We start from the raw sequence: 12,521 nt of genomic DNA, 5'->3' as shown, positions 1-12,521 counted from the left end.
CCAAGGAGTGATAGGGGACACACCAGGGGCTCAGACTGGGGTGGGGGTGGGGCTTCGCAGGGAGTTTGGGGGAAGGCCCTTGGGGTCCCAGAGAACTCTTTACATGTGGCAGGACTCCAGCTGAATGAAAACAGCCCAGCCCAGGGGCAGACTCTGAGCGCATGTGATGCTGTGCAAAGGAGGGGAAAGAGAGGCTCAAATGTGCATGTGCTAAAGCAACTGTATGCCAATAAAATTTTAAAAAAATAATAAAATCAAATAAAATCATAAGAGAATTCTATTTAAAAATGTGCATGTGCCCCTGTACATGGGGAAGCACGGGCAGGGCTTAGGGAGGAGGAGCCAGGGTTTGTATGTGAGTGAGAGAGGCTGAATGAAGGAACCAGTGACAAGGCCCCTCAGTGTCTTCCCCAAAGCACTTTAATGCACACACCACCCCACAGTTGCTGCCTGCTGCAGCAGGGGGAGGGGGAGCAGAGAGGCCAGGGCCACCTGGAGGCTCCCACGGCTTCCACAGCCCGATATGCCTAAGAGGGCTGCGCCCACACACATTCTCATCAGTATGTGAGGGGCGTGAGGATGAAGAGGCGGTCTTCCTCTTTGCGGATCCAGCGCATCAGTTTATGGATGGCACTGACGGCCGACGCCTTGGTCCCCAGTGGGCTGTAGCACATGTAGAGCTCAAAGGCGCCCGTCACCTGGAGGAGGGGGCACAGGGTGGTCATCCAGGTTGTCTAAGGACCTTGCCCAGGACCCCGAGGCAGCCCAGCCCACCGCACGGCCACCTTACCCAGGCCAGGAGGTTCTCGTTGGGGCCGGTGTAGTAGATCGTCTTCAGGGGGCGGGAGGCATTGTGGGCGCGGCTATGCAGGTACTGGTAGAGGCCCAGCAGCCGCTCCTGCTCCTCTTCACTGTCGTAAGGGGCCTCAATCTCAGGGCTGGAGATGGGGGAGTGGGTTCACAAAGGAATGACTCCCACTGGCTTCTCTGGAAATCCAGAAATGCCTATTCCTAGCCAGGGAGACTCCACCATGTGGCCTACCTTCCAGATGCATCCCACCCACCGCCAAGCCACTGTCTCCTCCCTGCTGAAGACTGCCCAGAACAGGGGTGGGCATGGGGTGGGGTGGGGTAGAGCCCTGGGACTGCAGCCCTCTTCTCCCCTCACCCCCAAGTTCATGGCAGCTTTGGGGAACCTCCCTCTGGAGAAGCCAATCTGAGTTTAGGTGTCCTAGAGAGAGTGAGGAGAAGGCAATGGCACCCCACTCCAGTACTCTTGCCTGGAAAATCCCATGGACAGAGGAACCTGGTGGGCTGCAGTCCATGGGGTCGCTAGGAGTCAGACACGACTGAGCGACTTCACTTTCACTTTTCCCTTTCATGCATTGGAGAAGGAAATGGCAACCCACTCCAGTGTTCTTGCGTGGAGAGTCCCAGTGACGGCGGACCCTGGTGGGCTGCCGTCTATGGGGTCGCACAGAGTCGGACATGACTGAAGCGACTTAGCAACTTAGCAGAGAGAGTGATAGGACGGGAGGAGAACTGAGTTGGGAACCCCCCGGACCAAAAAGGGGGTAACAGGAGGATAGAATAGGCCTCATCAGCCCCAGGCTTTCTGTTGGAGGAAGTGGAGGAGTCCTGCCTGCCGGCTGGACCAAATTAACCCCTAAGGCAGAGTAGCTCCAGGGCCAGCAACCCAGGAGACCTCGGTGAAAGCTTCCTTCCCTGGGTGAATTGGATATTTCAAGGCCTTTTGGGAAATGAATGAAGTAGAGAGGTCTAGGTTGATGGGGAGTAGGGTGATAGGGGGTGGGGTTCCCTAGGGTCAGAGTCAGACAGACACATTAAGTCGGCTCATTCCCAGAGGGGTGGTCAGCTTCAGGACTGCATCAGGGCTCAGGCCCAACCGGCGCCCCCTCCCCACGCCCCTGTCTCCCTCGAACAGAGTCCCCAAGGCCCACCCTCACCTGGTGAAGAGTCCTGAGCTCTTTGACTTATACAGGAAGTGGCGCAGGTCGGGGACGCCCACCTGGGCAACACTGTAGTAGGGCGTGCGCAGTGCCTCCCGGAGCGCCAGGTGCGCTCCGCGCTTCCGCAGGCGCTCCTGAAAGCGGCGGCGGCAGTCAGAGACGGCAAAGAAGTCCTCGCGGTGGGTGGAGACGAGCAGCAGGCAGAGATCCGTGTCAGGCTCCAGGTAAGAGATGTGTGCGTGGAAGAAGCCGGCTGCGTTGAATTTGGGCAGGCACACTGGCGTCCAGGCCTCGCCCTCGCGGAAGGACGAGGAGGAACTTATGAGGTTGAAGAGCAGGTGCAGGTCGATGGGATGCAGGAATTGGTCCTTGCGGCGCACGAGGGCCACGAGCTGGTTGCGCGCCAACAGGATGGAGAAGACCAGGCTGCGGGCGCGCGCCTGCTGCAGGCTGGCACTCACCACGTCGCGCACCGCCGCCGCCAGGGGCAGGCAGCGCGCCGCCCCCATCAGGAAACTGGGGTCTCGCGCCATGAGCTGCAGTAGGTTGTCCGTGATGCGCTCCGAGCCCGAGAGCAGGCGCCGCAGGTCATAGTTCTGCTTCTGCTGGAAGATGTGGCTCAGCTGCGCGCCCGTAAGCAGGCTTAGGATCTGGTAGTAGATGTAGAGCAACTCCTGAGCCAGTTCCTGCGCCGACTGCCGCGTGCGGGCCACCGCCACCAGCACCAGTGGGCTCCGGCGCACGAACACTACCTTGTAGCCATCTGATGGGGGTGGATGGATGGAGGTGGCATCAGCTTCAGCCCCTCTCCCGGGAAAGCCCTCCCGGATTGGCCTGGCCCAGCACCCTCAGAGCCCTGCTTTCTCGGCTGGAGCCTGTCACTTTCGGGCACGTGTGTGTGTGTGTGTGTGTGTGTGTGTGTGTGCTGAGTCGCTTCAGTCGTGTCCAACTCTTGCGACCCCACGGACTGTAGCCCGCCAGGCTCCTCTGTCCATAGGATTTTTCAGGCAAGAATACTGGAATGGGTTGCCATTTCCTTCTCCAGGGGATGTTCCTGACTCAGGGATCCAACCCAGGTCTCCTGCACTGCAAGCAGATTCGTTACTGACTGAGCTACCAGGGAGTTGGCTTCATAGACTGGGACCAGCTAAAACATAGGAAGCACTTCAGGATAGTGTGTTTACATATTCTTGGGACTTCCCTGGTGGTCCAGTGGTTAAGACTCTGCCCTTCCACTGCAGCAGACTTGGGTTCCATTCCTGGTTGGGGAACTAAGATCCCATATGCCCTACAGTGTGCCAAAAAAATAAATTATTTTTTAATAAATTAAAACAAAAATAGAAAAAAAAGCATAAAAAATGGAAAGAAATTTTTTTCTTTAAATTAAAAGAAAATCCTCAAATAAACAAACAAAACCCACACACTCTTGGGCTAAGTTAAGTGGCAAGAGCTGGGTGGACTCAAGACCTGTGATTTTTTGGTCAGCTCCCCAGGCTTCTTACTTTAAGGGCAAAGTCCATGTGCAAGCCACCTTTGAACCTCACAACAGCTCTATGAGGCAGTCAGTGTTGTTTCCCTGTGTTCCCAGATGAGGACCTGGGGCTCACTGAGGTGGAGGGACTTGGTCACACAGTATATCCCAGCCCTCTAGTCCCTGGGGGTCCAAAACCTGGTGTGAACGAACTGTGTGGCCAGGGAGACCTCTCAGCACCCCCTCCAGGGGGCTCACCTGCATGGATGGAACGGATGGCATTCTTGTCAGCCTCTAGGAAGGACACCAGGGCCACCATGACACCCATGGTGCTGGAAAGTGCCTCCTCGGACCCGTAGCGTGAGTACACAGGCTTCCCCGCCTCGCTCAGCACAAAGACATGCTTCTGGTGCCGTCGCCAGGCCTCAGCAGCCTCTTCCTCATCCCCTTCGCCAGCGCCATCCCTTGGGGGCTCTGTGGCTGGTCGCCTGGCTGCCCCTGGGGACTCTGGCCAGTCCTCAGAGCTTCCTGGAAGCATCTCCTCCTGCAGGTCTCGGGCAACACCTGTCAGCTGAGTGCTCAACTCACTGAAGTCCTGGCTGATCTGACGCATGTCTGTAGCCAGAGGTGGGGGACCCCCAGCACCCTCCTTGGGGCTCTCCCCAGAAGCCGCCCCATCCTCTGATTCAGTCAGGTCCTCGTAGGAACGGGCGTGGACGAACATGGCGCCCTCCTGTCCGGCACCTGGCAGCCAAAAGCACTGGAGCTTAGAGTGGTACCTGCTGGCAGACTGATTCACCAGCACAGCGCCCCATACAGTACTCTAGCTTGACTGCCTGAGGCAGTTGTGATGAGGCAAGCCACTGTTACCTCCAGCTATAGTCTGCTACAAGTCATGTGACTTACAGCTCATTGGTCTCCTCACACTGGGAATAAGACCCAAACCCCTCCAGGCTGAGGTGGTGGCTGGTTTCTGCCTGTCCCTGTCACTCTCATCTCACAGTCCCTCGCCCTCTGCTCTTTGAATACCCTCACCTACCTCCAGGCCTTTGCATCTCCTGTTCCCTCTGCCAGGAAGCCTCCCCACCTCTTCCCAGACCAGCTCTCCCGTCACACTTCAGCTCTCAACAAAGATGTTAGTTGTCCCTGTCACCTGACCCCTAGCCCCAAGCACTCTATCATATACCCGCTCCTTGACTTCTCATGGGGCACCTATCAGCTATTGCCCTTCCCCACAACTGCAGTGGAGTTCCCCCTCAAGGGCAGGAACCTGGTTGTTCATCGCTGTGTGCCCAGTACCTCACCTTGTGCATGTAATACCCGCTGTGCTCAATGAATCTCTCTCCTTGGGAGATGCCTCCCCAGGCCCATGCAGGGACCCATAGCTCTGAACCCCCTCCAGTGGAATGCTCTCACTAGCCTGCAGCTCCTCCAAGGCAGAGACCAGGTTGATCTTCCTTTACTGAGGTTTTTTTTTTTTTTGGTACAAAATAGTTTAAGAGTTAAGTTTTGAGTCTCTATTATGAGTTCAGCACTGTACCAGGCATCAGGGTACAACACAGGTACCCACAGCTCTGTGTTCAAAGAGCTCCCGATCTTGTGGATGAGAGAGATGGGCAATACCTACACACACAAATACAACCCTATAAAACTAGTGTTCTATACAGAGTGTGGTCAGAGCAGGCCTCTCTGGTGAGGAGATGACATTTAAGGTGAAAGCTGAGGGAGGGAGAGGGAGCCAGGCAGGGACCTATAGACCCAGGAAAGAGGAGGAAAGCCCACATGGGCAGTCAGATAGCACAGGGCGAATGGCACAACATTAAGTGGAGAGGAAGGCCGGAGGCAGACTGAGCCTGGATCCCTCCAGTATCCCCAGCTCATGACAAATAGTCAGTGAGGGAGTGAACACGTGCATGAATGAATAGGAGCAAAAGAGTGGCTGGAAATCGAGACTGCCCAGGAGGCTGCTCTGGCTGTGAGCTGGCTGGGGGTGCCCGAGGACCCTGCCCGTACCTGGCTCCATCCCCTGGGCCAGTCCTGGTGTGGGGCTCTCTGCTCTCTCCACACTCTGCCCATCGGAAGGCGCCAACGTGCCATCGGGGCCTTCGCTGCTTCTCTTCCTCTGCATGTCAGCGGCCATCCCTTGGGCTCTCCTGTGGAGCAAACAAAGGCATCATTGAGGGCAAGGTGCTAGTGGCAGGGCTCACTGGCACAATTAACTGTGCTTAAGTACAGAAAAGTACCCCTCACCAGGACCCAAGTAACTCAGACCTCTAGGGAATAGGTTCTGTATTCAGAAGGGCATATTTGCCCTTCGAAAAAAGCATGCGCTTCTTTGGATGATTATGAAAGGAAGAACACATGGTATCTATTCACTGTATAAAACTTGGAAAATAGAAAAAAAAAAAAGAAAGAAATGTCACCACTGCCCCTCCATTCAGGATCTCTCACTGTTCACATCTTAGTATATTTCTTTCTAGTGTTTTAAAATTTTTTTTAATTAAAAAAAATATGTATTTATTTGTCCACGCCCTGTGGCATGTGAGATCTAGTTCCCTGGCCAGGGATCAAACCCATGCCCCCTGCATTGGAAGCACGGAGTCCTAACCATTGGACAGCTAGGGAATTCCCTCTACTCTTTTTTTAAAACAATGTATATAAAATGTTATGTATTTATCTATAAACTGATAATAGCAGCTAACCCCCCTAAATGCCACAGTAGCATGCTAAGGTTATGTAGATTTTTATCCAATTCTATCACTCCCTTCTGAGGAGGCACTCTTGTCAGGCTAGCTTTACAGGTGAAGGAACTGCAGCTGAGAGAGTATAAGCACCTCCTCACTCAAGGTTGAGACAGGAAAGAAGAGCTGGAGCTGGGAACTGAAACCATTCTATATCCTGATATTTTCCCTTGTACATCCTACCATAAATATTTCTCTATTCAAAACTCGAGTTGACCGATCAGTTCCTTTTGATATTTAAGCGCTAAGAAAGAAGTGAGTCAGAGCAAGCTGGCTTATCTTCAGGCCTGAGCCTTGTTTTTCCACTTGCATTTTGCATCTATTGAAAGGCACCAGGGCTCCCCTTTCCAGTCAAAACCAACTATGGCTATGTGGGTTCTCAGTGCCCATTTGATGGACACTGAGGAGAGATGCAGCCTGGTCTCTGCAGGAGACACTGAGGAGAGATGCAGCCTCAGGGTCAGGGGGATGTGGCCGAGAGTGGATGTCAGGGATAACGAAGTTGGGTGGACTGAGGCTCAGCCGCTATGGCCCCAAATGACAGGCTGAAGGGTCTTCATTTGGCAGGCAACATACCATCTACAGGAGACAGGTTCCATCTGAGGCATTGACCCTTTAGGGGAGACAGATTTGTTTGGGCTAGAAGGGCAGCAGAGATTAGCCAGGGACTCATGAGGCAGGCACTGCAGGCAGGCCCAGGGCCTGGGCAGGGCTGCTGTCAGTGTGAGCACAGGAGACCCTGCCCCTCCTGGGGCAGAGTCCACAAGGAATAACTGAGGCTTGTCCCTTTATTAGCTCTGTCATCTTGGGTAAATGACCCCACCCTGAGCCTGGCATGAGGCAGGTGCTCAAAAACGTTCATGAAAGGAGTGATTTTAGGGAAGCAGCGTCACCATCACTATCATTGGTGTAGCCCCAGCTTATCTGTATCTCAGACCTCTCTTTCTGACCACCCTCTTGACTAAAAGAACTGATTTTCAAGCTCTTCTTCTTGTCATCTTTGTGGTAAGCCATGGGATCCTTTCTTCAAATTAATCTTTTACAGAAGCTCAATGTGCAGAACAGACGGACAGGGAGGCAGGGGCCAGAGACTGGCCTGATGGCCATTCCCACACTGCTCCTGGAGCACCACGGCCTAAGAGGGGGGACCACTGGCCAACAGCATCACCCCACACAGAGTGTGCTTTGAGTAACCTTGAAAGGAAGTTTATTTGGGAGAACATCTACCTTTGGGGATTTTCTAGGCCCACCCAAGCCTGTCCACCAGGGCACTCAAGAGTGAGGTTCCCAGCGAGGGTCAGAGCCCAGAAGACCAAGGTGTGGGCCACCTTGTTTGACAAAAGGCCAGAGTAATTAAGACACTGCGTGGCCTCAACAGAAACCTGGGGAGGCATCCAGAAAGGTCTCCTTTGAAACTGAGACCAAGAGAAGCAAGCCAAAACAGGCCAAAACAGTCACCGCAACACCACAGAGCCCGGGGCAGTGGATGGGAAGGCAACTAGAGCATGTCCAGGTCTAGAGCAAGAAGACACAGCCAATACCAGGAACCCTGTAGACCATTATTCCACAAGCTAACGTAAAAGTCAAGGTGGGGTCTGCGTTGCTGTGTAAAGAGAATGACTGTAGACAGATGAGTCTGTCCAGATGCAGGCAGAGGGGGAGCCAGGGCTTTTGGACCTGGCTCCGTAGATGGAGATCTAGACTGGGATGTGCTTTTTTCTAAGGAGAGGGTCCAGAAGCATTGCTTTAAGTGCACATGCCCCACATTTCTGTGTGTACTCACTTGCCCACTCCCCTAGTCGATACCTTCACATCATCTCTCTTCTTAAGCTTCCATCATCTTCTCCCATGCTCACTCTCAGCTCTATCAGTAAGAACCTTCCTTCTACTTCACTGAGGAAACTGAAGTCACAAAGAGAACTTCCAAGCTGCCCACCACCACCTCACCTTACCTGCCAGACTCTGCCTTCCTTCTTGCTGAAGATGCACTATCCTGGCTCCACTGAGGGCTAACGCCTCCACTCCAGCCCATCTCACCTACCCAAGCACATGGCTTCAGCAGCTGTCGCCTCCCCCTCAGATCATCACTGTTCCCTTCTTCCCTATCCATCACCAATAGACTGTATTTCAATTAAAAAAAAAAAAAAAAAGTTAAATGACCAAAAAAAAAAAGGTGGGCAACAGATATAAAGTTATTGATTCTGGACAGAATGTCCAACTTTCATGAAACATATTACTGATGTTCAGGGGAAACCACCTGCAATCAGAATCTAACCAATCTCATCACCTCCACCACTACCACACTGGTCCAGGCCAACATGATCTCTCTGGCAGATGGTTGCCACGGGCTTCTAACTAGTCTCCCCACTTCTGTCCTTGTCCTTGGTGAGTCTGTCCTTCTCACAGCACATAAAGTGATTGGTTTGAAACAGAAGTCAGGCCATGTAATTTCTTTGCCCACAACTCTTTAACAGTCATACCTGACCCAGTGAGAAAGCCAGCTTCTTCACAGTGGTGTACAAGAACCACTGTGCACACGTGCTTCCCCGCACCACCACCCCTAATTACTTCTTCGGCCTCATCTCCTATTCTTGCCCCTACTCGCTCTGCTTCAACCCAGCTTCACTGACTTCATGGCTTTCCTTAAGTATAATGTGGCTTCCCTGGTGGCTCAGCGGTAAAGAATCTGCCTGCCAACGCAGAAGACGCGGGTTCTATCCCTGGGTTGGGAAGATCGCCTGGAGAAGGAAATGGAAACCCACTTTAGTGTTCTTGCCTAGGAAATCCCATGGACAGAGGGGCCTGGTGGGCTATAGTCCATGGGGGTCACAAAGAGTCTGACACAATTTTGTGACTAAACAGCAACAAGTATAGTGTAAACGTAATTCCTGAGTATTCTTTCACTTTAGAACTTCACTCTTGCTGAACTTTCTGCATGGACCGTACCACTCTACTTCTCTCCTGCCCCCCCACCTCACTACTTGGGCAAATATCTACATGAGTCACTCTGTCACTTCCTTCAGGTTGATGCTCAAGAGGTACCTTATCAGAGAGGCTTTCAAGAGGTACCTTATCAGAGAGGCTTTCCTGGAATATCCTGGATTCTTATCTCCCTAGCCCTATTTTATTTTTCTACATCGAAGGTCACCCTGTGAGCTGTCGCAAAATGTCAGCTCCATAGGCAGGAGGATTTTAATTAACACTTGTCAGATAAATAACTTTGGAAGGGAGAAGGTGAAAGTTCCTCAAAAAACACCCAGCTCCCATGTAGCCTGAGGAGACTCCAGCCTGTGGGGAAGACTTGTCCTCAGTGTTTGGGGGAAAAAAACGGCTCTCGAGTCAGAGGGACCAGGATTAACCTGACTTGATTTTATGGCTCAGCTTTCTTACCTATGAAATGAGGATGATGATAGCATTGATTCACTGGGTTGTGTGAGGATTAAATGAGATAAAGTATGTAGCTTGGTTACTCTGAGACAGAGTAGGCATGTACTCACTCAGCTGTCTTTAGTATATCATGATTATGTTTAGTTAACATTCAGACCGTGTGCACCTGCACTTATACACAGGTCCAGTGGTCTCTGGAATATAAATTAGGCCTTAGAGATTGCTCATCCTGAGCCAGGCCTTCAGTGAACAGGCCTGGGAAAATGTGCTTCTGACCTCGTGAAGCTAGGTGGGCTCTGACCTGAAATGACCCATCTGTGATGCTGGGACAAAGAGATGCCTTTGGGCCTAGGGCTGGGAGTTCCTCCAGGCTCCCTGGTTCTCCATCCTGAAGTGGCGGGACAGACCATTGGTTCTCTGCTGCTCCCAGAAATCCCTCCCAAGTTGAACTCCTTTTTGCCACATGCTCCTGCTCTGTAGTCTTGTGCCTCTGACTCAAAGACTCAAACAAGGGCCACAGCACTTATCCAGTGTACTGAGGCCCCACTTCCCACTGACCCCACTAGACTTCAGGTAACTGAGCTGAATACCAGCATAACCGAGTAGTACTCAACATGGTACCTGCATGGAGTGAGGGCAGGGTCAGCTGCTTGGGGCTAGTGTGCACCTCATTCCGAACAGTTCCCCGACCACTTGAGACCATGCAGTACCTCAAGATCTCCAAGGCCAATCTGGGGATCCAGTCAAAAGCCCTGAAGAAACAAACAGTTCCCTGGACACTTAACACGGGAAAAAATTAGGCAGAGAGGGTGAATGGCTCACAGCAAACCCCACCCCAAACCCTATTGGAGCCATAACCTGTGTGGCAGAAGCTCCTGGGTGGCTGAAGCAGTTAAACAAGAGAGGTCTCTTGGAACCGGTCCCAGAGTCTCCCATGGGGCCCCTTCTTTGGCGGTCTCTCCAGAAGCCCCCAGGGCTTGCTATTTTCCCCAGAAGTGCTCTGCTGTGCCTTTGAGCAATGTCACCAAACAAGTTAGCTCAATGAGCCCTTCTGGTATGCCTCCCTCCTCTAGGTGCCTGGTCTGGAGAGTGGGAAGGCCTGGCAAGAACCCCTCCCTATTGGCTCCCTAGCACTCTTGCTCCCTCTTCCTGCTTAGATAGTGCCCTAATCTGCCTTGATGCTTGGGAAGTGGGCGGTCTGGGACAATGGTGCCAGGGTGCTTGGTTGTGTGGCAGACAGGGTCCAGGTCAGGCTCTGCTGTAGCTGCTTCAGGAGGATGTCTACTCCGTGGTGAGAGTATAGCCTGGTACTTGCCACTGGTGGTGACCACTCTCCTCTCTGACAAAGGCTGCTCACCCTCCCGCAGCAAACTCAGTTCAGAAAGGGGTGGCTCACCAGGTACAAGAGGCAGCTTGGTTATCCGAGCCAGGGCACCCTTGAGAGCAAAGTCCCAAGCCGCAAGACACCTTCAGAAGCTGCCTGCTCACCCACCAGTCAACCTCTGCCAATCTTTGAGAGTACTCTGCCCGGCCGAATCTGTGTGCGTTAAGTGTGGGCGGGTACTCTTTGGCCACTGCCCGCTATAGGACTTTGTCCTTCCAGCCAAAGGAAGAGCTCCAGGCCTCGCTTTTGTATTCCCCAGCTGGGAACCAGCTAAGGGACCCTAGAGAGACCCAGTCCTCCTACCGCAAATAGCAACGTAGACGGTAGGGGCCTCGTCTTCAAGCCCCTCCCTCCAAAGATGACAGCTCTCCAGTCTCTCGGCGCCCCCAGGCCACGTGGGTTGGCAGTCGGACTCACCTGTTTCTCGGGGAAGGGGGTAGGGGGAGAACACGGAGACTGCCGGTCACTGCCCTCTGCCGGACCCCCGGGAGGGCACGGGTATCCGGCCCGGCCCAGACTGATGGCTCAGGTTCGCAGGACCACGGCCCCCTGTGGACGCAGACATGGCCACGGCGCAGGCCACCACTCCCTCCCACCGCCCCTTGCCGATTGCCGGTTCAGGAAGACAGCATTCGCCGGCCTCTCGCGGCGGAGGCCCGGCTCCAGTAGCTGGGCCGGGCCCTGCCCGCCCCTGGTGTGCATTATGGGAAATGTAGTCCGCAGTGCACGGCCGCCGCGGGGTGGGGAGGGTCGCGGGTCTGGGCAGAGCCCCGGGCTGGGCCTGACCCAGGCCAGGGGTGCCCGCATCCCGCTCCGCCTTCTGCAGGGTCCCAGCCAAGCTCAGACACCTCCCCAAACCCATAGCCCCGGGTGGACCGCAGGCCCAAACTCTCCAGACCTTCTGCCCTAGCGAACAAGAGGTTTACTTCGAGGAAAAGAGACTTTCTTTCCTCCCTAGCGTAGTTTCCTCCACTAATTGTGGAAGGACAGTGCAAGTTTGGGGGCTGGATAAATGTCATAAGTGAGCCCGGCCACACTGGCTGTAAAGGATGTAGGCACACGGTTTGATGCTAAAAGGACATCTTTTCAATCACATTTTAATATATGAGTCTCTAGAAAGGTAGTTCTCAATTCTGCACATAGAATGACCTGGAGAACTTAAAACACACAAATGCCTGGAACTTTTGATTTAATTGGACTGGGATGGACTAACACATCCATATCTTTTTTAAAACTTCCCAGGTGATTTGCCAGGGCAAGGAAACTCTCCTACGAACATTTGTGATTTCCTAGAGACAAAGTGATTTAAAAAACAAACAGGACAACATAAAGTTTTCCCAACAATTTTATTTTTGGAGAGTACTTTAAAGAAATCAAGTTAGGGGTTAACAACGATACTGCTCATGTGTCTCTGAAGCAATTAAATTACTTAATAGCCTCATGTTAATTCACCCAACAGTTTAGGGATGAAGGAAAGTCTGAAGTCACTCCTCTGATTATCCCTGTTGCTCCAAGCACCCCAGTGCAATGTCCTGTCTCCATCTCAGTCCTATACCGGAACTGGGGGA

The 12,521-nt window shown here is 53.1% G+C and overlaps 1 protein-coding gene across 1 annotated transcript; it reads right to left on the bottom strand.

Annotated features, from left to right (window-relative positions):
* Positions 1-398: 398 nt before the first annotated feature.
* Positions 399-11,646, bottom strand: MON1A (MON1 homolog A, secretory trafficking associated). Its single transcript, XM_061397536.1, has 6 exons — positions 11,371-11,646; positions 5,455-5,594; positions 3,700-4,185; positions 1,968-2,733; positions 791-938; positions 399-698 (listed from the first exon to the last, which is right to left on the bottom strand). Exons 2-6 carry the CDS (start codon positions 5,579-5,581, stop codon positions 558-560), a joined length of 1,668 nt encoding a protein of 555 aa, XP_061253520.1. The 5' UTR covers positions 5,582-5,594; positions 11,371-11,646; the 3' UTR covers positions 399-557.
* Between the last annotated feature and the right edge of the window lie 875 nt (positions 11,647-12,521).

The sequence above is a fragment of the Bos javanicus genome, chromosome 22 (assembly GCF_032452875.1).
Source record: "Bos javanicus breed banteng chromosome 22, ARS-OSU_banteng_1.0, whole genome shotgun sequence".
NCBI classification, from domain to species: Eukaryota; Metazoa; Chordata; class Mammalia; order Artiodactyla; family Bovidae; genus Bos; species Bos javanicus.
Note: the sequence above shows the minus strand (reverse complement) of the source record. Positions and strands in the feature narration are given on the sequence as shown.

Excerpts from the sequence above, each read along its gene's own strand:
- MON1A (XM_061397536.1), bottom strand. The coding sequence starts at position 5,581 with ATGGCCGCTGACATGCAGAGGAAGAGAAGCAGCGAAGGCCCCGATGGC. Across the intron at positions 4,186-5,454 it reads GGCCCAGGGGATGGAGCCAG|GTGCCGGACAGGAGGGCGCC; the intron begins GTACGGGCAGGG and ends TTTGGCTGCCAG. Across the intron at positions 2,734-3,699 it reads CATCCGTTCCATCCATGCAG|ATGGCTACAAGGTAGTGTTC; the intron begins GTGAGCCCCCTG and ends CACCCCCATCAG.